This window comes from Zonotrichia leucophrys, chromosome 13, assembly GCF_028769735.1.
Source record: "Zonotrichia leucophrys gambelii isolate GWCS_2022_RI chromosome 13, RI_Zleu_2.0, whole genome shotgun sequence".
Classification (NCBI taxonomy): domain Eukaryota; kingdom Metazoa; phylum Chordata; class Aves; order Passeriformes; family Passerellidae; genus Zonotrichia; species Zonotrichia leucophrys.
Window position 1 is genome coordinate 2,261,192 of NC_088183.1, and position 27,429 is coordinate 2,288,620.

Sequence of the window (27,429 nt, forward strand, 5' to 3'; positions counted from 1 at the left end):
GGACAAGTGACAGAGCTGCAGGTAGGACACGGACGGATGAATGACGGGGGTAAGTGCGTGAGCGATGCCGCCGAGCAGCAGCACCGGGCTGTGGGACGGGAGCCCGGCACAGCCTCAGGAGCTCCGGCCGCGCCTCGGCCCCGCCGCGCTCTGCCCGCAGGCACCCGCCTCCCCGCCTTAAATACCCCCCGCGCGCCGCTCCGCCGTCACGTGACAGACACAGCCCCCTGCTATTGGACGGCGCAGCCCCCTTCCCCCCGCCTTCCGCGCGCGCCCGCCCCCTCGGGCCACGTGAGGGTCGAGTCACGCGATTTCCGGGAACCCGTCAGGAAGGGACATAAACAAACAAACCCGGGGCCGCATGGAGGGGCCGGGCCGGGCCGCGCGGGGCTGCGGCCCCCGCTGAGCGCCGTGAGTCAGGGGCTCGGGGGGACCGCGGGGCTCCGGGGGACTGCGCCGCACCGAGGGCGCCGGGGGTCGGGGGGCCCGGGTGGTCCGGTGGGAGGAGGCGGTGCCGGGGGCAGGGGGCTGCAGGGAGGGAGGGAGAGCGGCACGGAGATGTCTGCCCGGCTGCCGGGGGCAGCGGGACGGGGATGGTGCCAGCGGCCCCTCCGCTCCGCTCTCCCGCCGGGGGGGTGTGGCTGCCGGGGCCGCGGGAGAGCAGCAGCGGTGCGCGGGGGGTGTCCGGTCCCGGAGCGGAGCTCTGGGGCCCGGGGCCGGGCTGGGGGCGGTGGGAAGGGGCTGCAGGCACGGAGCGCGGGCTCCGCGGGGAGTTGTCGGCGTTGTCCCCTCCAGCCTCCGCCCGGCAGGAGCGGCCCGTGCCTTTACAAGGAAAGCGAGTCTCGCAGCGAGCGCCGGGGAGAGGAAAGCGCCGTCCTGCCGGGGGAGCCCGGCCGCTCTGGGCGTGCGGGCGGAGGGGCTGCCCGGGAGGGGAGGGAAGGGCTCGGCAGCCCTGCACTCCTGCCTTTCGGGGCTCGTAGACGCCTCCGTTTGCGACCTGTTTGAATGCTCGGGACGGCCGGGGGTGACCCGTGCCCGTGCGGGGTCTCTGTGCCCGGCTGTGCTGGTGCCCGACGGGCGGCTCCGCTGCGGAGCAGAGCTGGCGGAGAGGGGTCACCGCTCTGCGAGTGCGGGGCAGGGCAGGACGGGACCGTCTCCGCTCCGGCGCGGCGTTTATGTAATGCCAGAGCGGCGGGCCGGCTGTTCGCTGCGAGCCGCGGCCCCGGGACGGGGCTTCTCCCGGGCAGCGCGGGTGCGCTCCGGCTGCCCGCAGCCCTGGCGGGGGTCGCCGCCCGGGGGCCGCCCCCCCGCTGGACGCGGCTCCCTGGGCGGTGTGTCCGGCGCGACGGGGCCGGGGGCGGCCGGGCGGGTGCCCGGAGCGGCGGGCGCGGCCCGGGGGTCGCGGGGCCGCGGCCGGGGCGGCGGGAGGGGGTTTGTTTACATGTCGCCTCACCCTAGCTTGAAAGGGCCGCTGGGCGGGTGAGCGACAGGCGCCGCGGCCAATGGGAGCGCGCGCGGTGGGGCAGGCAGCCAATGAGCGGGCGCGGAGGGCGGGGCGGCGGCGGCCGGGGTAGGCTGCGCTGGGCGGCGGGGCGGCCATGTTGGCCGGAGGTGTGTTAGTGGGTCAGGGCCGGGCCGGGGGACGCGACGGGGACGCGTTCACCGCGCGGGGCCGTGGCCGCGGGGGCCGCCCGCCGTTCCCGTCCCTCCGCAGCGCTTTGCCTCGGGGGGCTGTCCCACCTGGGCGTCGGGACCGGCCCGGGGCGGTGCCCGCGCACAGGGGGTCCTGTTCCCCGCGCTCGGGGGAGGACGGGGCGCGTTCCCGTCTCCCGCTCCCCGCCCGTCCCCGCAGGTTTGGGTTATGAAACATCCGCGAGTTCCCCGCACCGCCTCAGGAGCCGCCCGCGGCTCTCAGCGTGTTCCCACAAGGGTGTCGACACCTCTCCGTGTGTGCTCCAAGCTCACGCCGGTTCCTAGCCGGGAACACCTTAATTAAAGCCCCTTGTGCCAGCGAGGACTCAAATCTTTATTATTTACCTTTATTATTAACCTTTGTCCCCAGGGTCCCCGCCCTGGGCGTCGTTCCCCACCCGCGGCATCGTTGCCGTGCCCTCCCTCGCCCGGCAGCCCCTCAGCCCACGGCATTTCTGTGCCGGTGTCCGGGATAATTCCGCTGTCACACTCTGTAAAACACTCGGGATTTGTTCAGGCTTCCCCGTGCAACAGGCTGGAGCTGGGAGCAGCCAGCGCTGCCAGCCGAAATGTGCGATTCTCACTTAAAGCGATCGTGATCTTTCTGTCGCTGCCGCTCCAGGGGTAACTTGTTGAAATCATGCTCCATGTAACAGGCAGAACAGAATCAGATACTCGTATTGTCTTTTAAACACTTCTAAATGTTTTAAAGATTGTGTTTAAAAGGCCTCTAAGGTCGCTTCCGAGCATCCTTGTGGGGAAGGTTAGTTATTAAATGTGTTTTCATAATAAAAATTACAGAGAGGCAGATGCAGGTGCTTTAGAAATGTGGTCGATTTCTGCTGTTGGCTGCTCAAACAAGATGTCAGAATTCCTATGGAAAATAAATCGTAGAATCCCAGAATGGTTTATGTTGGAAGGGACCTTAAGGATTATTTAATTTCAACCCCCTGCCATGGGCAGGGACGCCTTCCACTGTCCTGGTGTGCTCCCAGCCCTGTCCAGCCTGGCCTTGGGCACTGCCAGGGATCCAGGGACAGCCACAGGTTCCCTGGGTATAATCCTTCTGCAAGAAACCTTTTCTGCTAAAATCATCTCAGTGAGATTCCTTTTAAATGCATAAATAACAGTAGCTCAGAGACCTCAGACATGTCCACAGCCAGTAGTTCACCTGAGCCGAGAAGGAATTACTCTGAATTGATGGGAGAATTCCCTGACAAGAGCAATCCACAGCAGAAGCATCAGGCCTCCCAAGCATCCTCCCCAGGTGGTTTTTAAATAATGAGAGAGGCAAATAGCCTGGGAAGGACAGAGATTGAAGTCAGCATTAGCAGGAATTAATTGGGAAGAAACAGAAGCTTTTGTCCCACTAATAGACTGGTGGGATAAATAAGAGAGTTCTCAGGTTTACATCCCCATGGCCTGTGTGTCCGTGCTCTGTGATTTGGGAAGTTCAGCTGAATGTTTTAACATCAAACCTTGCATAAGAAGTGCTCAAGAGTTGGCATTGGCATGAAAGTTAAACCAAAAGTTTTGTTAAAATTGTACATTTAAAGTTTAGACCTTGCTATAAAAATCTCCCTGCTTTTTTTTAATCCTTCTGGTTTTAAACTCTTAAGCCACGGATTTTTTTATTTTTTGGACAATTTTGACTGATGCATTTTTCGAATTTTCTGCTGGCTTTGAAGTATCTAGTACAGATGCCCCATTTCTAACAAGAGTATAGCAATCATAATTTCACAGTACGAAGAGTAGACCAGACTGTACCGTTCCCTTCATCATAACACTTGTGTTGCTTTTTGTTTTTTTCCTGAAAACTACAGAATTATTTTTTCTCTTACTCTGAAAGACTCTGTCAGAAAAAAATATAGGAACAGCCATTCTGTCAGGATATACAATATTGCTGGAGATTGGAACCTGAATTGTTTAATTTTGCTTCTGTTTTTTGACTTTGCTTTCACCCCACTCTGATTCAGGGGAAAACTACTAAAAATTAAAATTTTTATAAACTTTATTTTATATAAACATTTAAATTTTTTTAGCTTTATAAATAAAGCTAAAAAAATTTTCAATGTTAGTTTTACTGCTAATTCTCATGTGCAAACAACTCTCCTTGCTCTGCAGTGTGATTTTATTAAGGTTTATGGTATGAATATTTTAAATTTAATATTTTTTCATTAAATCTGTTAAAATAGTTAGAATAAGTTTAACATGCTGCACATCCCACTCTTAGCACTAAAATAAGAATAAAATCTCAGTCTTTGTTCCAGAACATACAGAAATGTTTTCTAGTAGGAATATATTAATGTGGGCATAGTTGTTACAAAATCTGTGGATGCAGAATGTTTGTTAGTATAAAAATAATCACTTTGTTTTGCTTCTCCTCTGGCACGATGGTCAATATCGGTGCAGGCTGGGATATAAACACAGGCTGGGGATGCACAGCTGGAGCAGCCCTGGAGGAGGATCTGGGGGTGCTGTGGCCAAGAGCTGGAGCTGCCCTGGCCCCCAGAGCCCCCCATGGGCAGCAGAGGGGCTGGGATTGTGCCCCCTCAGGTGAGACCCCACCTGCAGAGATCCAGAGAGGCACCAGGGATCAGAGGGATGGAGCTGGCAGAGCTGGGGTTGTTCAGCTGCACAGGAGAAGCTTTGGGGTGACACCATTGTGGGCTTGCAGTGCCTGAAGGGAACCTACAGGACAGATGGAGAGAGACAATTTACAGGGAATGACTTCACACTGACAGAGCAGGGTTAGATGGGGTATTGGGAAGAAATCCTGCTCTGTGAAGGTGGGCACACCCTGGCACAGGGTGTCCAGAGCAGCTGTGGCTGCCCCTGGATCCCTGACAATGTTCCACGCTGGGTTCAACAGGGCTTGGATCCACCTGGGACTGTGGAAGGTGTCCCTGCCCATGACAGAGGAGTGGAACCAGATGATCTTTACTCTCCCTTCCAGCCCAAACCATTCTGTGACTGTGATTCCATCATTTTCTGGGATCTGTTGTTTGCTGACACAGCTGGGGCACCCCCAGAGCTGGGAACTGGCGTTGGCATGGGGGGTCCATGAGCTCTGTGCTGTTCTGAGAGCTCATGGCCTCTGCTGCCTGTGTGATTGCAGCCCAGAGCTTCTCCTGAGAGCTGTCACTTCCAGGTCTTGAATTCTGTGTGCTGTGGGTGGGTGGGATTGGAAAAATACCACTGGAGGGGGAAGGGATGGTCAGCGGAGGAACAGGAACAGAGACAGTGAAGTAACAGTTTCCCTCTCCTGAAGGGAAGAGGCTTAGAAGAAGTGAAACAGTCTGAGTATCTTTAGTTCTTTTAAGCAGCAATGCTCTGTCAGACTCAGGGTCTGGGGTTTTAAGCAGGTGTTGTTTTCTCTCCAGGACAAAAAAGCAAAGGGCATAATGCCTTAGATGCTCATGCTGGCATTTTAATAGAAATCCTGCACCAACAAGGGGGACTTGGCTGCTTTTGTGAGTCCAGGAATGAGACTGCAGTGGGTGGAAATACAGGAAGACATTTTAAAAGAGTGTCTTTGCTCACTGCTATGAATTAATAATAATAATACTAATAAACTTCGTGTCTTTGTGCTGGGGGAGACAAGTAAAAGAATTTTTTCAAGTCTGGATAATAATTGAAGAATCATGTAGAAAGAAAAAAAGAAACATTATTCAGAAACAAAAGTAAGGAACAGAAGCATTGATTGAGGTTGGAGAAGTCCTCCAAAGCCATTGAATCCAACCCGGGTGTGATTCCCACCTTTGCACCCACACCAGAGCCTGGAGTGCCATTTCCAGATGTTCCCTGGACACTCCAGGGATGGACCCCAGGCACTCTGCACGTTCTCAGCTTGAGGACTGCCCTGAGCAGAGGGTGTTCTGTAACAGAAAACAAGTTGGCACAAACTGTGGAAGGAGAAAAATGTTTTTAAGAGACATGCAGGAGAACTTCTTGCATCTCCAACTCCAGTATTCCATAAAATATCCAGATACCACAAACAATGCAAGGTACCTAATGGTTCTCTCCAGGCACATGGTGTAGTTTTTGTGCTTCCTCTGAAATTCAAGAGTTGGCCATGAATGTTTCAGCCTGAGCTTTTAGGTTTAGTACTGGCAGGCTCTTGTGAGCTATTTTTTTATACCTGCATCAAAACTGTGCCTTTGACAAGCTGTGCTGTGTGATGCAGTCACCATCGTGAAAGTGTAATTGTTCCTGTAATGCACTTACAGCAGGCATTTAGCTGCTGGGATAATGAGCAGTGTGCAGCCAGCAAAACAGCCCAGCCATGCTCCATGTGCCTTCCCAGTGTTCAGAATACACAGCTGAACTGGGCCAGAAATAGCAGCTTTCCCTACAGCCATGGTACAAATGATTCATGCAGGTGGCTGAGGAGGACTTGCAGAGGTGCTAAGCTGAAAGCTGAATTTTGGGGTTTTCTCTTAGAGGGTCCTCTTTGTGCTGTGGCAGGAGGGTGTTTTAGTGGCCCAAGAGGCAGCCCATGCACAGGAGCTGCACTGTGTCCCCTAAATGCTGTGTTTGGAGTTCAGCCCCTGCTGCAGCCTGGGTTAGACCAGTAATCCCAGGTAATGCACCTCCTGCTTCCCTGTGGGAAATTCAGTCTTCCTGGGCATCCTGGAACCACTGCTCCTATTCGGAAAGTAAATATTAAATACAGGGGATTGTTTTTAATTAGGATTTGTCATTAGATTAATTAGATGTTAACTCTACAGAGCAGGCTTTGGATCCTTGTTGATGAGTGATGGGATTTTAACCAATGTACATGTGCATGCCTCCATCAGCAGCCCAGGTTCTTAAATGTTAGAGGGACACAGCTGTTCTTGAGGTCACAGAATCCTGGAATGGTTTGGGCTGGATGGGACCTTAAAGATTATTTCATTTTAACCCCTGCCATGGGCAGGGACACCTTCCACTGTCCCAGCTTGCTCCAAGCCCATCCAGCCCAGCCTGGAACACTTTATGGATGGGGCAGCCACAGCTTCTCTGGGCACCCTGTGCCTGGGTCCCCCACCCTCACAGGGAGGAATTCCTTCCCAATATCCCATCTGACCCTGCCCTGTCAATTTGAAGCCATTGCCCTTGTCCTGTCACCCCATCCCTTGTAGAGTCCCTGTCCCTGTGTGTCACAGGCTCCCCTCAGGTCCTGCCCTCCCTCAGCCCCAGGGAAGGCAGGAGCCACCCCCAGCAGCAGAGCTGGGCACTGATGTGACTCCAGACCTGCAGGCACAGAACCAGCTCTGGGCCTGGCTCTTTAATCACCTTAATCTGATTTCCCTGCAGGCTGTTTGTTGCCAGAGGAGCAGGCACCCTGCCCGCTGCTCGGGCTCTGTGTTCCACCTGTCTCTGCATTTGGGGAGGGCTGATGGAAGGCATTAATGGAAATTGTCCTCAAGTAGAAATTCCTGCTATATTTATCTTCAGTAATTCTTCGTGCTGCTGTACTTGAGCTCTGCCACAGCTCTTTTAGTTCATTCAGAGCTGCATTCATTATAGATAACACAACAGCTGGACTATTCTTTTCTAACTCAGTCTTGGGCTGAAAGTGCCAGTAATGATAAATTCTATAAGAATGGGACTTTAACTACATTCTACAAATGACTTTCCTTCACAGCAAGTTCTGATTTGACACCTGTGCTCCCATATGTGTCATTGACTTGTGCCATACATCTTTATTTACCAGTTTGTGAAGATCACTGGTAGGTAGGTGTAAACAGCAGGAGGCTTTTAATGGTGACCTTGATCTTTCTGGGAAATTTGGAAAGCAGTTGGAGGCAGGGCTGCTTTTTGGGAGCGTGAAGGATATCTGGATTGTGCAGCTCCCTGAGGCAATGTCTTTCTTTTCATGGCCTCACTGTGTTTTCCTCCTCCACAGAGCTGCTGAGAAAAATCCTACATTGTGGAATAGTTGACTAGATGCTACTGGGATTCAAGTCACGTTTAAATATTAATATTATAAAGTATTGGGAATAAAATATAAAGAGAATTATAGGATTAATTGGGTTAGCTGATGCACTGCTTTGACCTGAGAGGATGTACACTGGCATTCTTAAATAGTGGAAGTTTATCACTCCAGTCTTGGAGATGGTAAAAGTATTCTGAGCCTTGAATGTTTGCTCTGAGGATTTGGAAGTGATCCAGAGTCTGGCACCTGGAAGTGTTGGTGGTTGGTACTGAAATCAGTGTCAGTAGAGATGAAGTTTCACCCCTTTGCTGGCTGTGTGTGGAACAGCTGAGGCCTGTGTTCTGACAAAAAACACAACAAAGAATAACCAGTGAAGAAGCAGCAAATGTTTCCTTTTTTTGCCCTTTGTATCATGGAGAGCTCTGGCCGTGTCCTTGTTGAATGCAGGAGGTGGTTTGGTGCTGATGGCAAAGCATTCATCTCATGTGCTGATGAAAAAGGCATCCACATGCATGGAAAAAAAGTGTTCAGGTATTTAGAATCATAACCTTGCCTCTCTTTCTCTGTCTGAGAACATCCCTGTGTTTGTTTTGAAGAGCAGCCCCCTTCTCTGAGCCCAGTGGAGTGACTCAGTCATTGCTGCCACGTCCCCACCTGGGAAGGGCCATCCTGCTGTGGTGTGGCCTTTGCTGGGTGAAGGGAGATGGGGCTTGCTGAGGCACAAACTTCACTTTAAATGTCACTTTTAAATAAGTAAAGGGTTCCCTGGAGGTTTTGGAGCAGAAAGGAGCTTTTCTCCCAAGGAACTGGCTCGTTCACCACAGGGCCCTGTGGGGAATGGCTGCTCTGGCAGGGGCAGTGAGGGTTCAGCTGAGAACTCCTGGGAAACTGGACCTGGATCTGGTGTTCTTTATATTCCAGCTGCTCTTTGCAAAGCAGGCTGTTTGATAAGTGAAGACTTCTTTGCATGGTGTCTGTTTTTACCACAGTCTGATAGTCCATATGCTAAAGAGGCCAGAGTAGCTGAGATACCATCTGAAAGTGGGAATAATCACGGGGATGCTGTCATGTGCTGCTGGGGGAGGGTTCTGAGCTGTGGGAGAACACTTCCAGTTTACTATTTGTTTTTAAAACAAGACAATAAACACAGCCTGAGCAGATTGCACCCAAGTCTGACTTAGGAGCGATGCTGAGTGAGAATTTTCCTTACACTGTTCAAAATGCTGGGTTAAGCTCAGAAGAGTCATTAGACAAACAGCTGAAGTAGAGCAGGTCTGTAGAAACTCCTAAACTGGTAAAACTACCAGTAAATAAATTGGTCCAATCACAACCTGTGCCTTACTTGAATTAATAGAGAAGATATTTTATTAGACAGCTGTGGATTTGGCAGTTTTTAATTTGCTCTCTTGGGGAAATCTGTTTCTTCCACTCCTGCTGGATGATTCCTGTGATCCTCTACCACTAGATGTTGCTGTGTGAGTGATTGATGTAATCTTATCTGATGCTGGATGGATTCATCCCTGAAGAAAAGGAGGAGATACCACTGGAAACAGCATTTCTGCCTGTTTGAAATTTGTATTTTGAGACTTTTGCCTGAGACATTTTTAGAGTTTATTGGCTCTGTTACATTAGTCATAGAGGTTGTCTCTCTCTTGGATACCCAGCAGTGTGCTGATTATTGTTCCCAATTTGGCAGCATTTTCTCTTCAGGTGTGTCTGTAGAGCTGCTGGTCTCAGCAGAGAGGAAAAAAGGCAACAAAATGTAACTTGGCCAAAAATGGTTTTGCAGCAACTCTGTTCTGTAGCATCTGTGGCTTTTCATTCAATGAAAGATGGCAGGGGAAGAAATTTTCTATACATTCCAGCATGAGAAAAAAATCAATTTTCAGAGGAAATTCTTGCCTTTGGCTGTTTTTTAAGCTTTCACCTTGTTGGTGAAGGATTACTCACCTCCTTGGGGGTTTGCTGTGTTTATTCTGCACAGAAGTCGACAAATAGAAAAGCTCCATCAGGGTGAACTGAAGTTATCCTAAAGAAAAATTTCATTGCATGGATGTTGTAAACTCCCTGAGACTGAAGTAAAGCTGGAAAGGAATCTACAAGTGAATAAAACAAGAAGTTTGGAATTGGATTTGGGGAATCTGGGCTTGGAAATGCCTCAGGTAAGTCTGCTAGGATTTTATTCATTTCTGTAAATAATTTTGCCTTTGTTTAAGAACAAATCTGACCAGCACTAGGAGGGAGGATGTGTAGGAGATGAAAGGATGTGTATTTTGTGGGGTCCCTGTAGTGTCTGTGGTGGAAGCTGTGGTGCTGCTCTGGGTGCTGTGTTTGTTCCAGCTCCAGCCACGTTGTGTGTGGGTGAGGGAGGATGCCTGGAGAGCAGAACAGCCTTTTATTACTGCAGTGATTCACCCTGAGCACACTCAGTGACTTTCAGCAGCAGTGTCTCTGCCTTCCCAGCCCTCAGGGGGAGAGCGTCTAGGAGAGGAACTGAGGGCTGGAATTAAATGTAGCAGAAGGCCTTGCTGCCCATTCCCTGCATGCCCAGTCATCCTGCATAATGCTTTTTTTGCCAAATTTCACTTCATTCTTGAGAGAGAGGTAACAATCTAGATTTGGTTGTCGTAAATTTTGCTTTCTTTACAATTTTATATGGAAGTTTTATGAGTTCTAATGGCTCTAAACACAGTCCACAAAATTAGCACAAAATTATTTGTATTAGAGGGGCTCCCAGGACTGGCCCTCATCTTCTACAAACGCCAACATATCCCAAAACTTGGCTGACATAAGACTTTCAAAGCAGCAGGGAAGAATGAAGGAGCAGTGAATGCTCTTGCAGCTCTGGTGGATAGAAATGTGTCCTTTGATTGTTCCTGCATGTTGTCAGTGCTCCTGAAGCATTTTCTGGCTCTGGGGAATGATGTGCTTATCTGTGGTGCTGAAATCCTTCTGAGACTAGGAGGAATGGTGATTCTGTTTGTGGAAGGTGAAAATGTGCTTTTTCATATGATGTTTGAAATGTGTGTCCACTGTGTTGCAGCCCAGTGTGAGTGGAATGGACCCTCCTTTTGGGGATGCCTTTCGGAGCCATCTGTTTTCAGAGCAGACTCTGATGAGCACGGATCTCCTGGCGAGCAGCTCGGATCCAGACTTCATGTATGAACTGGTAGGTCGGCTCTGTGTGCCCACAATTTCATCTCCTCACCAGTTCCTGTAGGAATAAAGGGCTGTTGCTTCAAGAATGCTGGAAAATTATTCATTATTGCTGGCTGCTGATTAGGGAAGAGCTGGTTGTCCAGCAAGTGTGATGGTTCTGCAGCAGGCACTTCTTCAAACAGGCTCAAATCCACCTTCAGTAGAGCTCCAGCCCTGTCCAGCCTGGCCTTGGGCACTGCCAGGGATCCAGGGACAGCCCCAGCTTCTCTGGGCACCCTGTGCCTGGGCATCACCACCCTCACAAGGAAGAATTTCCCCCTGCTATGTGCTGCTTCACCCAAGCTGTGAATGCAGGGGCAAGGGAAATAAAAGTTGACTCACAAGCTACTTGTATGAGCATTTCCTTTTTCATTTTATCCCTGCATCAAAGGAGAAGTGTCACTCATGGTCATTAATTGGTCGTGTTAGAATGAGGTTTTCCAGGAACTGGTGAACTCAAGTGTATTCTGTTAAGCACACAGCAAAGATTGACCTGGATTATAGAGATGCCTGTGATGTCTTTCATATTTTAAATGGATATTGGTACTGGTTTAGTTCCTGGTGAGCAGATGGATATGCAATAGCAGGGAAATACAGTGTTATAGAAGAGCAGTGTCTTCAGAAAGGCCTGTTGCTGAAGCACAGGAGCTGAACTTTATTCTGAAACTCAAAAGAAGCTTTTAGTTGAAAGTTGAGGTCTCTTACTATGTCAGTCCTCTCTCATACTTCACTGGAATTGAGCTCTCCTTACCAGGTTAAGGAGGGGAAAGAGATGATGGATACTTTTTTTGTATTAACTTTTAACTTACTTTATTGTGCACAGGACAGAGAAATGGACTATCAGCAAAGCTCCAGGGACAACTTGCTTTTCATGGAGGACTGCAAAGACCTTGAGAACTTGGAGTCTTTTACGGACATCCTGGACAAAGAAGCTGCTTTCACCTCCAAGTGGGAGCAGTGGGATACCTACTGTGAAGACCTAACTAAGTACACTAAATTAACCAGCTGTGACATCTGGGGAACAAAAGAGGTGGATTACCTGGGCCTCGATGACTTCTCAAGCCCATACCAGGATGAAGAGGTGATAAGCAAAACACCCACGCTGGCTCAGCTGAACAGCGAGGACTCCCAGCCTGTCTCAGATTCACTCTATTACCCTGATTTGCTCTTTAGTGTAAAACAAAACCCTTTAAATCCTTTGTTACCTGGCAAAAAGATGGCGAGCAGAGCAGCGGCGCCGGTCTGCTCCTCCAAGAACGTGCAGGCCGAGGCCGCGCTGTCGGACTGTGCCCAGAAGGCCAGCAAGGCTGGCAGCCAGCCTGCTTCCAGCACACAGATCATGGCCAAGACCAACGTGTACAGCAGTGAAAAGGTGAACATTCACGTGGAATGTAAAGACTATGTTAAAAAAGCAAAAGTAAAGATCAACCCCTTGCCGCAGAGCAGGCCGGTGCTGAGCCAGGCGCACGCTGACGCGGCCAAGGAAAACACCTGCTACTGTGGGGCTGTGGCAAAGAGACAGGACAGGAAAGGACTCGAGTCCCCCCATGCTCACAGCACAACTCCTGGTTTGCCTTTTAAAGAGACTCAAGAGCTGCTCCTCAGCCCTCCCCAGGAGAGCCCGGGGCTGGCTGTGGGGGAGAGCAGCCTCTCCGCCAGCGCCTCCGTGTCCGACTCCTCGCAGAAGAAAGAAGAGCACAATTATTCTCTTTTTGTAACAGACACTTTGGGTGAACAGTCGGCCAAAGCAGAGCCCGAGGAGGAGGAGGAGGATGAGGATGATATTGAAGATGAGGACCACGATGAAGGGTTTGGCAGTGAGCACGAGCTGTCCGAGAACGATGATGAGGAGGAGGATTACGAGGACGATAAGGACGATGACATCAGTGACACCTTCTCAGAACCAGGTACCGGGGGTTGCTGGGTTTGTCCTCTGAGGGGGAAGGAAAGCTTTCGAACTCCTGGTAGTTACACATGAGCAGCACTGATCTTAGGTTGTGAACTCTCCTCCCACGTTTTCTAAGGGCTTTGCAAAATGCAATGTATTCAAAGTATGCAAAGTCTCTGTTGCCCTGTTTCATGAAAAACTGCACAAACTGTGGTTGTGCAACAAAAATAAAGATAGTGAATACAGGAAGCCCAGCTGTAGCCTGAGGTTAGAGCAGCTGCCTGCAAGTGTGGCCTTCTTTCTTGTTGTAGCTCTCTGGTAGGATGTGCAGAACTTTCTAGCACTTCTCATAGCAGTGAATTTATCCAGAGCTGGATCTGTCAGGAGGAAATCACAGCCTGAGCGAAATGATTTCTTAATTATTTAAGTCCTACTTTCAGGTACAGTCTTTCCACAGAATCCATAGAATGACTGAAATTAATAGAATAATTTCTAGGTGGTTTCAGCAGTAATGCTCAGTGGGGCTTCAGAGGATACTGAATTTCTCTCCTGCCTTTAAAAATGGAGTTCTAAGAGAAGGAATAAGAACTAACCTTCACCTAGAATGTAGCAAAACAGTAATATTGTATAAAAATAAAATCTGCACAGGATTGTAATCAAGTATTAATTTAATTTCATAAAGTATTACAATATTCACATCTTATAAATGCCCTGTAGTAGAGAATAAGAATTAAAGTATTCAGACATTTGGCAATATGTAACTTCAGGAGGATAAAGCAGCTGAAATTTTTCCTTGTTGAGAGCAGCAGCTTCCCTAAAGCTTGTCAGTGTTTGTCATAATGAACTCTCAGATGAAATTATTTTCTAATTAGATTTCCTGCGTTGGCATTAAACTCGTTAAGCATTCTGCCCTTTATGCTACTTTCACATGCACACAACACATTTTTATTAACATTTTGAAGCCTCTTCCTCCCTTCTGGAGTGAACTCCCTCTGCTTTCTGGGGCCCTGAGCAGCTGTTCCAGCTCTGCAGCCCATGGGGGCTGCGTTGCACTGGGAGCCTGGGATCCCTGAAAAAGAGAGCTTGTGTTAAATGCTGTGGGTGGAATTAATTAATTAATGATTTTACTGACCAGCAATCCACATTCTGCAGCAGTAGCTGAGGATCTGGGCTTATCCAAGCTTGCCAGACCTTTCCATGAATGAAGCCTAAAACCATTCACCTCAAATGTGGTGATATTAAAAAATTTATCATCTATTTTAGAAAATAACATCTCCAGGTATTCTAATCATGTCACTGTTATATTTTGTGTTGCTTTTTTACCTCTAAAGGTAAATACTGTGGGTAAAGGATCTAAAAATAGGCACAGCACAGGAAAATTAAACCTTTCACAGGTCTGAAAGCAAAATCAGTTGGTATTTTGAGTGAGGCTGTAATTTACTGAAAGGACAAAAATCTGCTAGTTATGGCTGACCCTCTAATGTTTTTTTATACATAATTTACTTCTGGTTATTCTTCATGTATGCTTCTAGAGTGAATGAAATGCTTTCTTCAAATGTTATCTGAGAAAATACTTAGATATAGTGAAGGAAAAATAGCTAAAAATGTGACTGGCTCTCAGGCAAGTTTGGACAACAATGTTTTTATTATCACCATGACACAGATTTAGCAAATTTGGTCTCCTGCAAAGGTAGTTTATTATGGGAATTACCAGCCCAGACCTTGTCTAGCATTTGGTTTTGCTATTACCGAGTATATTTTTCTTCTCTCATTTCATAGAAAGATTTTTCAATGACCGTTAGCCAGGAGATTGCAGAAATGGGAAATGCAGCAATTGATTCATTTGCCAGTAGCACTGGAGAAGAAATGAGTGCGAAGTGCTCATGGAGACACAGAGGGTGTTTCAGCAGCTGCCTCGGGTCAGTGTGAGCCGCTGGGGCTGAGCTGGGGAGCGCTGGCAGTGATTTCCACAAGCCCCTGTGGTGCAGGGCTGCACAGCAGCAGCTCCCTGCTTTGTTCTCAGGGCTATTTTTGGCTTTCACCTGGTCAGAGTCACGTGCGCCCTGTGCTCTGTTCTGCTTCATTTAACCCTGGTGAATTTAAACCCAAAACCACAGGGAGGGTGAAGAAAGACTTTTAGGAAGGGGTGAAGGCCTTCAGGGTTGAGTACAAGAACCCTTTGAGATTTCTTAGAAGCCTGCCCTGCTGTGTGATCTTGGCTAAGAGGAGGGATAAATGCAGAGCAGGGCAGCTGAACAAGTTTGTGTGTTAGCTTAGGACACTGCTCTGGGTTCTTTTATGTCACTTTATAATGGCAGCAGGTCAGTGTGGGCCTTGCATGGCAGGATGTATTAAGTCAATGTAATTGAAGTTTCTAACTTAATTACAGTTTGAATAAGCAAACAGGAAGTCCTGATTTTAACCTTGTTGTACATTTGTACACTTCATCTCTTACAGAGATTTGTTTTCATTGGTTGGTTTAATTCTGTGTTATCATGAAGATGGGCTCAATTTATATATTTCTGTATAATGAGTTCCATAGCTTTTTTATAAGGTGGAAAGTCAGTGGGCTTTTTGAGTGTGTTTTGATATTTAAGCCAACCAGCATTTGAGTAAAATGGAACTACAGTTACAAATATTTATGGCATTTGAAACTGTATTTCATGTAAATTTTCAATAACTTTGGCTATACAGCACAAATGTTTTATAAAGCATGTTTCATTGTTTGATGTGCCATTAAAATCCTGCCTTCCCAACAAACCACAGAACCCGAGTAAATGAGTTGATGAAATTATAAGAAACAGAACTTCAGGATGGATTTCATCCTTCTGCATACCTGACTTCTGTTCGTGCTTTGGGTTATGATGTGAGAGACAGACCAAAGCAAGAAAGTTTGTTTTTCCTCTTTCAACTGGTTTTTCAAGTGCAAACAGACTAATTGAATGGACTATTTTAAAAGGAAGAAAGTGTTCTTTGTGCTGCTGGAAGACGAAGCAGAGCTGAAGCATATGGGGTCAAGGCTTGCTAAGCCTGCAGCCCATGCATGGGTGGCTTTTCCTTTAGCTCCATCACAAAATGTGATGTTTAGAAATGCTCCTTTTTGAGTAAATGTAAACTAATATTTTGCATTTTAGCACAAAAGGTCATGCAGTGGTTTGAGAATTTTTTTTAACCTTAGAAAATAAAGATAATCTATACTAAAGCATATCTGGGGTTTGAAAACCTGCGGTTTGGATTTACATAGTTATGGTAAAATGTTTCTGTAATGGGGGCAGTGACATTACAATTTCCATGTCCTCCATGAGCAATTCATGATATCAACTGCATCATAATTCACCTGTAAAATGTTGTACAGCTTTACTGAGGGTCATTTCTTCTCATCCCACTAAAGAGGAGGAGGAGGTTGAACAGTGGGTCCAGATCCCTTCAGCTTAGATTGTTATCTGTCCTGATAACAGAGCCCCTTTCTCCAGCCTGGGAGGGATCAGTGCTTGGATTTATTCCCTGCAGGTCTTTGGACTCAGGAGCAGCAGGAGTTGGACTCAATCCTCTGGGCCTCTTCCAACTCAGATTGTTCTATAATTGAATAATTTTTTCTTTATTGTCTTTTACTAATCCATCTTTATTTAATCTGCTTCTCTTTCCATGCCTTTTGTCAAATGTGGAGGTGAGTTAGGATTGTGTTCCTGCCAATTCATGGAGAAAATTGTCAGGATGGGTGAACATGGTCCAACATCTGCTGTCTGTACTTGGCACTGCTGGGATTGTGGGGAACTACAGTTTAGGGGGTCAGAGGGACTTTAAATACATAAATAATTTTGGTTTTTTCAACTAATGAAGGCCCATCAGTGGCTCAGTGTCTGTCCTGGATTTAAGGCAAGTACCCAAGAGCAGGCAGTGCTGGAAACCAAGTGTTAGATAATGCAAAACAGAGCTGGCTGTGGTTTTGCTCTCAACTTGAATCCTCAGTCTGCTGCTAAAGGGCTACAAACAATCCTGTCAGCAGCATGTAAACAACCCCCTGCATCCTTTTAGGGTATGAAAACGATTCTGTGGAGGATTTGAAAGAAATGACTGCCATCTCCTCTCGGAAGAGAGGCAAGCGGAGATACTTCTGGGAGTACAGCGAGCAGCTGACACCGTCCCAGCAGGAGAGGATGCTGAGGCCCTCGGAGTGGGACAGGGACACCCTGCCCAGCAACATGTACCAGAAAAACGGGCTCCACCATGGTAAGAAATCCTCATTCTGGTCATAAATGACTGTATTCCCCTTGTGACACCGTCAGCAGCCAAATTCCCCTCCCTGTGAGTGCTGGGAAGTTTTGGCCATGAAAGCTCCAGCACTGTAAATCTGTTACTCTGCAGTGCCCAGGGAAGGCACAGCGAGCACACAGTAGGGACTTTCAGTGTGGTTTCTTCCAGAGGAGTGGGGATGAATTGAGAATTGTGACTTCCAAGGGCTCTCAGTGGAAACCCCGAGAGTTCAAAGCTTTCTCAGTGTGATACTGTAAATATTGGATGGGACTTGACTGATGTTTGCTGCTCGTGGCTGTTGCTGTCAGTGCTGCTGTGTTAGCAGGGGCTGGGGGGGCTCTGGGCTGCCAAGTTCAGGGACTGGTATGAGCTGAGGACAAGCACTAAGGCACAGCTGTCTCCCTCCTTGTTTTCCCCCTGTGAAAGCAGCACAGTGAAGCAGTTACTCCTCTGGGAATAAACTATTTCCTTAAGATGCCCTCTTAGAAACTTAAACCAGTTGCTGTAATAACTGATTGATTCCCAGTGAGCAATTACTGCACCACAAACATGATTAACATCACCCAAAACAAACCACTCTTAGGGGTATTTTTGTTTTCTTCTCACAAGACCTCTTTTAGGCTGCTCCATTTGATTTTGGCTTTGAAGGAGCAATTTAAACCAGCTTCCCTGGTTGTAAGGTTAATGTTCCCTTAGAGTTGAAAATTACTGCCTTTAACATGGCAATTGGCCTTCTCTTAAATCATACAATTTTTTTGTTGTTGTTGCTGTTACCTGTAGATTTATTAAGGGAAGAAAACATTTTTTTCTTTGAATGTCCTTAGTTTTTAAAAGCTTCTTTATCTTGTAGTGAAATAGCAGTACCTAAAGTCCCTATCACTGCTTTTTCTCGTGATGGAGCTCTGAGCAGCCTGGTCTAGTGGAAGATGTCCTTGCCTGTGGCAAGGGGGAGAAAAAGATGAATTTAAGGTCCCTTCCAACCCAAACCATTCTGTGATTCCATTATTTTATATTTGTTATCCAACACCAAATAACCAAAAGTGCTCTAAGGACTCAAACCCACAGACACTTGGCCACTTGACCTTTAAGTCAAGTGCAAAACCAGGCCTTAAATAGCTTCAAATACATAAAATAAAAAGGGTTAACTGGCATTTATGTGGATAATTTCATCTCAGCATTGCTGAAGATTTTTTCAGCACCAGGCCTCAGCCCTCTTTCTTAGTAGAGGGCTTTGGCAATAAGATTATTTAGGAGTTTAATCCACTGGAGTGTGCAGGAGGATATTTTGGCTGCATATGAGTTAACAAGTTTACAGCTGCAGCAAAACAACAGGGTTTGAACTTGTGACATACATTTTTCAGCAGGGTTGTGTGTATGCTCTCTGTCACATCCAGTGGCCTTGCCAGCAGTTTTTGCTCTTATCTGATCTGGATAGAATATGAATTGTACAAAGCTCTTTGTGTGGAAATGCTTTTTCTATTGTGAGAGACCATGGGGATCACCTGATTCCGGCCCATTCTTCTGCAGTGAACAAAGGAACTTAAACTGCACCCAAAAAATGCCTATTTTAGAGTGTTTTCTCACAGGTTTGTGTATTTATTATGTCACTTCCCTACCCATTTTTCTTCATCTTTAAAACAGGAAAATACGCAGCAAAGAAGTCACGGAGGACTGATGTAGAAGACCTGACTCCCAACCCCAGAAAACTCCTCCAGATTGGTAACGAGCTGAGGAAGCTGAATAAGGTGATCAGTGACCTGACCCCCGTCAGTGAACTGCCCTTAACTGCCAGACCCAGGTCAAGGAAAGAAAAGAACAAGTTGGCTTCCAGGTATGCATTGGGTAAAGCTGCAGGGATGAGAAAATTTGGATTGCTGCAAGTGAGTGATAAAGATCGAAATAATTTTTGCCTAAAGAAATTCTGCTTCATGTGGCAGCTCCTGCAATGAGAGTTGCATTTTATCAAGTGGGAGTTACCAGTTTATCAAATGGGAATTTCCAGTTTCTCAAAAAGCAGAGCAGCTGGCACCTTGGGAGCTGTGGTTTGTGTGTCCCTTAGATAAGGATGTGTTTCCACTGGAATTGGTTTCCTTAGCTGTGGAGCAAACAGCTGGGACAGTGGCAAATTCCACAAGTGTCAGATATGAGCAGATGCAGGTAGCAGAGTGTTTTCAGAGCAGCTGAGTGAGGATGGATGAGTTTGTGCATCACAGCTCTGGGAGGGTTGGTTGATGAGTTCATGTGGCTCTTACTACTCTGGAATTTCTGGTAATGCTCTAATTCTTCCCCTCTTCTTGCCATAGGGCTTGTAGGCTAAAAAAGAAAGCCCAGTATGAAGCCAATAAAGTGAAACTCTGGGGTCTCAACACGGAATATGGTAAATACAACTCTTCACATCTTCATTTTCCTTTTGTTTGGGCAAGTCTGTGTTTTGCACCGTGATGTAAAGTGGCTCATAGAGAAAAGAGTTGGTACAAAACCAGCTCATTGAATGAAGTGAATGTAACTTGGGTTACCTGCAATGCTGAGCTACTTTGCAGGTGTGAATTATGTAGATATATGCATGTTCTATAAATATTTTTGAAAATATTGGTAACATTTGATGTAAATTATTACATTTAATTTTACAGTAAGTGTGATGTGACCTTTGGCACAGATAGCTGTGTGTGGGTAACTGTGAATCCCTTCCAGAGGAATGTGATGTAGAGCTAATCCTTTTTTGTTCTTTGCAGATAATTTACTCTTTGTCATCAACTCCATCAAACAAGAAATAGTTAATCGGGTGCAGGTACCTAAAGATGACAGAGGAATCAACATGGAGCAGAAGTTGAACATACTTATTAAAGACACTCTTGGTAAGCAGTGAGCTTTGTGTATTTACCTGGGTATGGAGATAGAGAATCATCAATGTCCTGAGGAGGCCCAAAGCTCATCCCATTCCACCAGAGACACCTTCCACTGTCCCAGGTGGCTCCAAGCCCTGTCCAGCCTGGCCTTGGGCACTGCCAGGGATCCAGGGGCAGCCCCAGCTGCTCTGGGCCCCTGTGCCAGGGCCTGCCCACCCTCACAGGGAACAATTCCTTCCCAATATCCCACCTAACCCTGCTCTCTGGCAGTGTGAAGCCATTCCCTGTGTCCTGAACCTCCATCCCCTGTAAAGGTTCTCTCTCCATCATGTCTTACTCAGGCACTGTGAGGCCACAGTGAGGTCACTCCAAAGCTTCTCCTCTCTGGGCTGAACAACTCTCCCAGCCTTTCCTCCAGCTCTCTGATCATCCTGGTGCCTGGTCTGGGCTTCCTATATTTGATTACAAACAACTTCTGATCTGGAGGAACGAATTAACCCTTTCCTGGTTCCATTTGTCCCAACCAAAGTGTCCCCTGGCTTTGGTCACCTGTAATGATGCCTTGTGAATGCTGAGCTAGAGAAGAGGCTGGACAGAGTTCCAGAATAAAGCAGGGATTTATGGAAAGGATCCCCTCCATGGATGCACCTTGGGCAGCACCAGAGCCCAGCCAGGGCTGCACCCAAGATGAACCAAAATGGCCCCAAAATGCACGGCCGGGCACGGGCTCTGTCCCTGGGATCAGTTCTGCTCCATTTGCACCTTGCAGTTCATTGTCCCATCATAGCTTTAGCCCATCCAGTCCCATCCTTGTTTTTCTCTCTCCAGCCCACGGGGTTTGTGCTCCTGGGCTGAGATTTGGATCATTTGTCCTTGGTGCCCAGCTGGAGCAGGAATTGTTTTGTCTCCCTGCTCTGTGCACAGAGCTCACCATCCCCTGATGTGAACCCAGACCCACACACTAAAGCAGCACAGAATGTGAAAAATAGAAAAGCCAAACCCTGAGGCATCAGCAGGAATGTGCCATGAGCAGTGAGCTGAGAGCAGCTTCTCTTCCCTCCCTTTCAGGACTCCCTGTAGCTGGCCAGACGTCGGAGTTTGTGAACCAGGTGCTGGAGAAGACGGCGGAGGGAGATCCCACGGGCGGCCTGGTGGGGCTCAGGATACCCATGGCCAAGGTGTAGGGCAGGACTGAGCTGCTCCTGGGGCAGGTTCTGCCTGTGCTGCCGAGTTCCTCGCTGTAAATGGCATTCTGGTCTGCATGTCAGCTTAGCATTCTGTAAACACTCACCTGTAGGTTCCATTGGTTTCAAGTAACAGTGTAGGAAAACAAATCACGGCGTGGTAGAAAATGCTGCCGAGCATTTTTGGACCATAAACCAGGTAGTTTCAAAGCTGCTTCAAGCTCAAGGGCAGAAATGAGAGTTCTCTTTCAAATGATCTAGGACCAGAATATATCACTTTTGTTTTAGAAGCAAAAACATGAATTTGCTAGAGAAAATGTTTTAGCATTTGCCAGACATTGTGACAGGTTTATGGTCCAAGTGAAGTAAGAGGAAGCATTTTTTTTGGTGAAGCTGTCAATGTAGGGAGTTTTTTGTTCTTTTTTTAATTTTATTTTTAAATAATTGGATTTTCTTTCCTTGTTCTTAAAAAAACCAGTAAGCTTTCTTTGCAACCATTAACTTGTACATAGCACACGCAGCATTAGAGCTAGTGTGCCATATAAGACTTTAATTTTCTGAGCTTAATAGAGTATTTAAATGTCCGTGCAAGCAAGAGAAAACAAAAGTATATTCTTTGTGCCTTGTATTTTGTGGGGAGAGCTATCAGTATAAGCTGGTAAAGTTTTGTATGAAGAAAACCCTGAGGGGCAAAACCGAGCTGTATAGATGGTGAGATTTTAGGTTTTAATGTATTTGTTCCAGCTCTTAAAAATTTTTGAATGTATATAGGAATATGTTGAAAATGTAGATATATGCCACAGAGTCTATGTATTGTATAAAAGATGGCTCTAGAAAACTCAATTTCGGTACTTTGGCCGGAAGAAAACAAATACTTGCACATTAATGCGATTGTTTATTTTTGTACCAAAGACAAATGCAACTGATATGGCGAACTGCCAGTCTAAGTAAAGTTTTGCACAGCTTATATGATACTGTACTGAATGTAAAAACAAAAGAAAAAAAGAAAAAAAATTAAAGGTCAGGGTTAGGGATCTTACTGAACTGTGAATTTTTTTGTTTGGGTCCAATTATCTACAGAAGGAGCATTCATACATAACAATATTATTTTGCTGTTCTTGTAGTTCGCTTCCATGGTAGATAAGTTGGTGGCCGTCTTGGAGTCTTTAAATCTTTTTTCTCTGCACTTACTGTAGGAGATTTTAATATATTTGGATTTTAGTAAGCTATTGGTAAAATAGTTTTCAACTTTGAGAATTTAAAAAAAAAGTATTTAGCTTGTTGTAGTATACTTCCACCAAACAACCAAAATAAAATTATTTTTATTGTAACGTGTATATATGTAAAGAGGAAAAAAAAAGAGCTACAAATATCTAATTCCTTAGTTGCCACTTTTCCAGTTGATGTATTATTATGCATGTGATGTTTCCAAGGATCAACACAGGCTTCAAACAAAACAAAAAAAAAATTTATAGACTTTTATATTTTTGTACAGGTATTTCGAAACTAGCTTCTTCAGACTTATATGTGACTTATTCTTGTTAATTCAGTAGTTTCTATGATTGAAGAATATTAACACAAAGTTCTTATTTGCTCTTCTGCTAATAAGAGTTGGCTTTGTAGTCAGTGTTAACGTACAGATAAAAGCTTTAGCCTTTGATGAGAAAGTCCTTTATCTCAAGGCAAGATCATTCTCTGGTTTCATGGACCCCCCTTCCTTTTCCTCCCTGTTCTTTCTCTCCCTATTTAAAGATGACAAAACACTGTTTACTGAAAATAGAAATACCAAATATTTTCAAATGTAGCTGCTGAAAAAAAAATGCAAAAGTCCATGAAGGCTTTCTCCCCACTCCCTTTGGGGAACTTCTCCACTTCGTTTCTAGTTTGTCTGAGTTTGTTTGTACTGTGATTCCTTTTTGTTTATAAGTAGATTATTTTTGTATCCAAGCTTGTACTAGAAGAGAAAAAAGCCTGAATTGGTAACAGTGCAGGAAGAGTGGCCAGTGAAAGTGGCGGCCCTGCCACGCTCACAGCTTCCTTTGTACCTAAATGTTTTGGAAGACTCAAAAGGGAGGAGGAGGCCAAAATACCACTACTGAGCTGTACAGAAAGTCTTTCCTACAAGAGACTGAACAAATACCCAGGGCAATTTAGGCAAAAGTTTGTAAATCCACTTAAGGCTTGCAAAATCTGAGTGGAATGTGGGTGTTTTCCTTTGAGGCGTTGGTGGTGGTGGTGTTGTTGTTGTTCAGGTGAGGTGAGAGTTGGCTGCTGCTTTCCACGGTGGGTCTGGTGTGTTCCTCTTGTTCTTGTGGAGCTGCCCAGGGCCCCCAAACCCCGACAGAGAATGTGTCCTGTGAGGTGCAGGCTGTGCCTGAGCAGGGCTGAGCACGGAGCTCGTCCCTGTGCCCCAGCCAAACCCTGCAGGCCAGGCCGCACCTCAGCATGGACAGAGAGCAGTTTGAAATCAGGTAAAAACTTCTGGGACAAATTCAACTGACAAGGTATTTAAAAGCCCCCCCTTTTCTTACTGCCTGGGAATCCTGGGCAGCACACGACTTTATAGCTTTTTATTTTTGTCTGAAAACCAGACTATGATTTTGGTCTCGCATTTCAAAGTAGACTTTGAATCTTTAGTGAGTTCCATGCCCTCGCATTTCAGTGTTTCCTATGTATTATTTTAAGTTAAAGCTTTGAAATAGTTGAGCTTTTTAATGTTGACACTTTATTTTGTAACTATTTATATGTATGTATATCTTAGAAAAGCACTTTGTTTAAAAAAAAAAAAGAGGAAAAAGAAAAAAAAAAAAGAAACTGCGTTTTATATGATTCCTGCCACTTGCTGCTAACTCTGGGCTGGTCAGAATGCTGCAGCGATACTTGAGATAAATAAAACCTGGCAGTAAAATGTAGAGTAAAGATAAGACCTTTTGCTGGTTTAACTTTATCATAAAGGTGACATAGGCAAGCTGTGCAGCTTTACATTTTAACCAGGGGACTCTGTGGCATTTAAACCGTCTAGAAATGGTTGTACTTTAATGCCAGTAACAATCTGCTTCCTCTAGTGTCATTAAAATATATACATTTAGTGTATACTTATCACAAACAAAAATCTTATAGGGTATAAAAACCAACAAATGTACATGTTCTGTTTTTTGGCAATTGTGGCATGCGTTTTGGGGTGATCTTTAGAGAAGACCATTTTCTAAAGATTTTCAGTGTTCATACATAGTATGTGGATCTTAACGAAGTCCTGGGGTTTTTTTTTTTGTTTGTTTTTGAGTGTAGGCATTGTGAATATTCACTTTTAATCCTATATCCAAAAACAATGATCTATTTTTTGATTTAATACAACCAGAAAGCTCTTCCTTTTTCTGATACACTGGATTCTCTAGGATTTGTTTCCATATTAAAAGCATGCTGTCATAACTGCTCTTGTCGAGATCTCGTCAGTCTGAACGTAGGTGCCACACTTGGAATCGATGGGCTGCTTGTTCTGCTGTACCATGTATGACCCTCGTCCTTCCCCTCCCCTCATGACAGATGATGATGTGGCTTTATATTGTGCCTTACTTGTACATCTAGAACTAAGTGTTTTTCATTCCCTCTGAACTCGTCCAAGCTTCTGAGGTGGGATCAGAGCTGACTGAGGCGTGCTGGAGCGAGTGCGGACAGGGCTGATTGCAGTTTCTCTCAGTAGTCCTTTTGTATTTCTATGGAAGACCAGTTTTTGAATGGCCTTGCAAAACGTGGGGGTGCTCCTGAAGGGTGTTTTTAAACCCAAAACCCCTTTTGCTAACGCTTCCTTTTATGGTTTATTGAACACATTTACTGATATTTGGTGAGTACTTTTTGTTTTTTGGGATGAGAGAGACTTACTACTAAAGCTGTGTTTACGTGTGGATGGGCTGGACTTTCTTATCATACCAGTTGAAATCATTGTGATTTAATAAAGTTGTATTGCTGTAAAGCTGATGTGAGAGTCAGGCTCAGCTGTGTTCAGTTCCTAATTTATAGACTGACTTTTTTCCATACTAAGAGGGCCAGGGAAAAGTTGGGGTTTTTAAAAAAAAGCAAACAAACAAAAAACCAACCTGAAATGGATGAAAGGTCTTTTAACTAACCTAAAAGCAAACAGACACTTTGGAAATGTAAAGGTGTCAGCTTAAAGTTTATTTTTAAAAGACACCCCCCAATATTTATCTAATATTTGCCTTCATTAATGAAACAGCTTATTCACAGCTATAATGACTGGATGTGCTTTTCCATAAATCATTTAAACATAGCTTTTTTTTTTTTTTTTTTAAAGAAGCTCTAAAAGGTTTTATCAGGAGAATTTCCAAGGGTTGTATCCAAGCTGCCTCCAGCAGAAATAGCAAATGCAGTTCTGCTCCTCAAACGTGCTTGCTCGTCTTCCTGAAATTCTGCTGAGGCACAACCCAGTTCTGGACCGTGAATGTCAGGATCTGTATTTGGCCTTGAGACCCGAGTTTCAAGAGTGCATCTAAGCATGATTTGATTTTCTTTTGAAGTTGGAGGCTTCAGTTGGAATCGCCTAGTGCAGTGTGCTGCTAGATGTGGTCTTGGCTTGTTGACACAGCCTTGCACACAGCTGAGGTTTATTTTGTTTACCCCAGGGATCGTGTGAAGTACATTTCAAACAGTTGCTGCCTCAGTGACTGATCCTTCTTGTAACTGTATTAAGGGCATTAGTCTGTTGAGAAAACACCACTCTTGAATATCTCCCAATGTACATTGGGATTCTTCAATGTCATTAATCAAAGATGGCACTTTCAGGCTGTATCTTCTTTGCAGCAAACAAAAATCTCTGTCTTTCTACAACTTGCATTTCACAATATGCCATGTTTTCCCTCCAGTGCTTCGAGAAGGTGTCTTTGCACTCTGAATATAATCCTCAGCCTCTTAGACATCCATGAACTTCCATGGAAGCAAATACTGACTGAATTTATTATCTTTCTAACAAGCTGTGGAGCTAAGAGTGGAACCAGAGCTCTTTTAAGCCACACTTGCATTTCTTTGTTTCCCTGCCTAAAAAAAAAAAAAAAACAAAAACCAAAACCAAAATTCCAAACATTTTAGATTGTTGTTAAGAATTTTTCTGGATTTTAAAGTAATTTTTAGTTGGGTATATTTAAAGTCAAATTTGCATGACTTAACTAGTTCCTGTAAGGAAAACTTCTGAATTGGCTTTTCTGGTGTTGGAAAAAGCACATCCCACCCTATCAAAATCTTCTGAGTATGAAACAGAACCTAGTACAAAAACTTAATTTTAATCTCTCTTATAATGATGGCTATTCATACATTCTGATTGGAATCACCTATCTTCCCAGGGTATTATATATCCAAGGAAAACTTCTTGCTCAGTATTTGTGGTTGGGTGAACTCTTAAGGCTGATGGCACGTGCAGATGCAAAAAAAAAAAAAAAAAACACATTTTAAATAAAACATAAAACATGGCATCCTGTTCTGCCTATGCTTGGGGTCATGATTGTAATGCTGTCCTTGATATTCTATAATCAACTTCCAACTGGAGCTCAGAAAAACTTACTGAAAGTCTTGTCTCTGTTAGAAAATAAATTTACCTTGTTCAAAGCATGATCTGTTAAGAGTTGCAATGTTAAATGTTGGTTAATAGTTGTGCAGTTTTATTTTTTTGAAAAGAGGCACAATTAAACTATTGACTTTGTTTACTCTGTCACCCTTGATCCCTAGCACTTCTATTCAGATACAAATTCATCAATGTATGCAACATCCTTTGTAATTTAAAATAAAAATTGTGGAGGAAATATTGTCTCGAGTCATTGTGTGGAATGATAGTGTGGCTTCTGCTGCCTTGAACTAAGTCCTGACATCTTGATATTTCCATGAAATTTCCTTTGGAAGGAATGACAGCTAGGTAAGGAAATATCTGGATTTTCCTTCCTCATGCTCAGAGCTGCCTCTCAGCACTGCTGGGTCGGTGTGGGAGCATCTGGAGAAGCTGGGTTAGTGCCTGGAGAAACTGCTCCCTGCAGCTCCTGTGGAAATGGCCTGAGGGCAGAGGGAAGGAACAGCACCAGGGGGGAGTTTGTGGGAAAAACAAAGAGCATTGCCTGATTCTCATTTCGGGGATGCAGAAATGACCCTGCGTTCCCCCACCCTGCTCCTGACCAGCGTCAGCCTGGCCAGGAGCCCGGGGAGGCTCTTGGATGTAAACCTGGAACTTCTCCAGGGAAATCTGGCTCTGCATAATTCCTGACAGGAGGGGACAGCCGGGGGAACAGGGACAGGAGGAGAGGGAATGGCTTAGGCCGGGCCAGGGCAGGCTCAGGGTGGGCACAGCAGGAATTTCCCCATGGAAAGGGGGCTCAGGGTGGGCACAGCAGGAATTTCCCCATGGAAAGGGGGCTCGGGGCAGGCTCAGGTTGGACTCCAGCAGGAATTTCC

At 45.7% G+C, this 27,429-nt stretch overlaps 1 protein-coding gene across 1 annotated transcript; it reads left to right on the forward strand.

The window, feature by feature from the left end:
- Nucleotides 1-273: 273 nt before the first annotated feature.
- CREBRF (CREB3 regulatory factor) lies at nt 274-26,789 on the forward strand. Its single transcript, XM_064724897.1, has 9 exons — nt 274-411; nt 9,597-9,774; nt 10,656-10,781; nt 11,634-12,717; nt 16,734-16,928; nt 18,594-18,783; nt 19,256-19,329; nt 19,685-19,807; nt 20,867-26,789. Exons 2-9 carry the CDS (start codon nt 9,766-9,768, stop codon nt 20,980-20,982), a joined length of 1,917 nt encoding a protein of 638 aa, XP_064580967.1. The 5' UTR covers nt 274-411; nt 9,597-9,765; the 3' UTR covers nt 20,983-26,789.
- Nucleotides 26,790-27,429: the final 640 nt, after the last annotated feature.

What these genes read in the sequence shown, in the direction of transcription:
- CREBRF (XM_064724897.1), top strand. An exon ending in GAAAAACGGGCTCCACCATG is followed by an intron (nt 16,929 to 18,593) that starts GTAAGAAATCCT and finishes TCTTTAAAACAG; the next exon opens with GAAAATACGCAGCAAAGAAG. An exon ending in AAGAACAAGTTGGCTTCCAG is followed by an intron (nt 18,784 to 19,255) that starts GTATGCATTGGG and finishes TTCTTGCCATAG; the next exon opens with GGCTTGTAGGCTAAAAAAGA.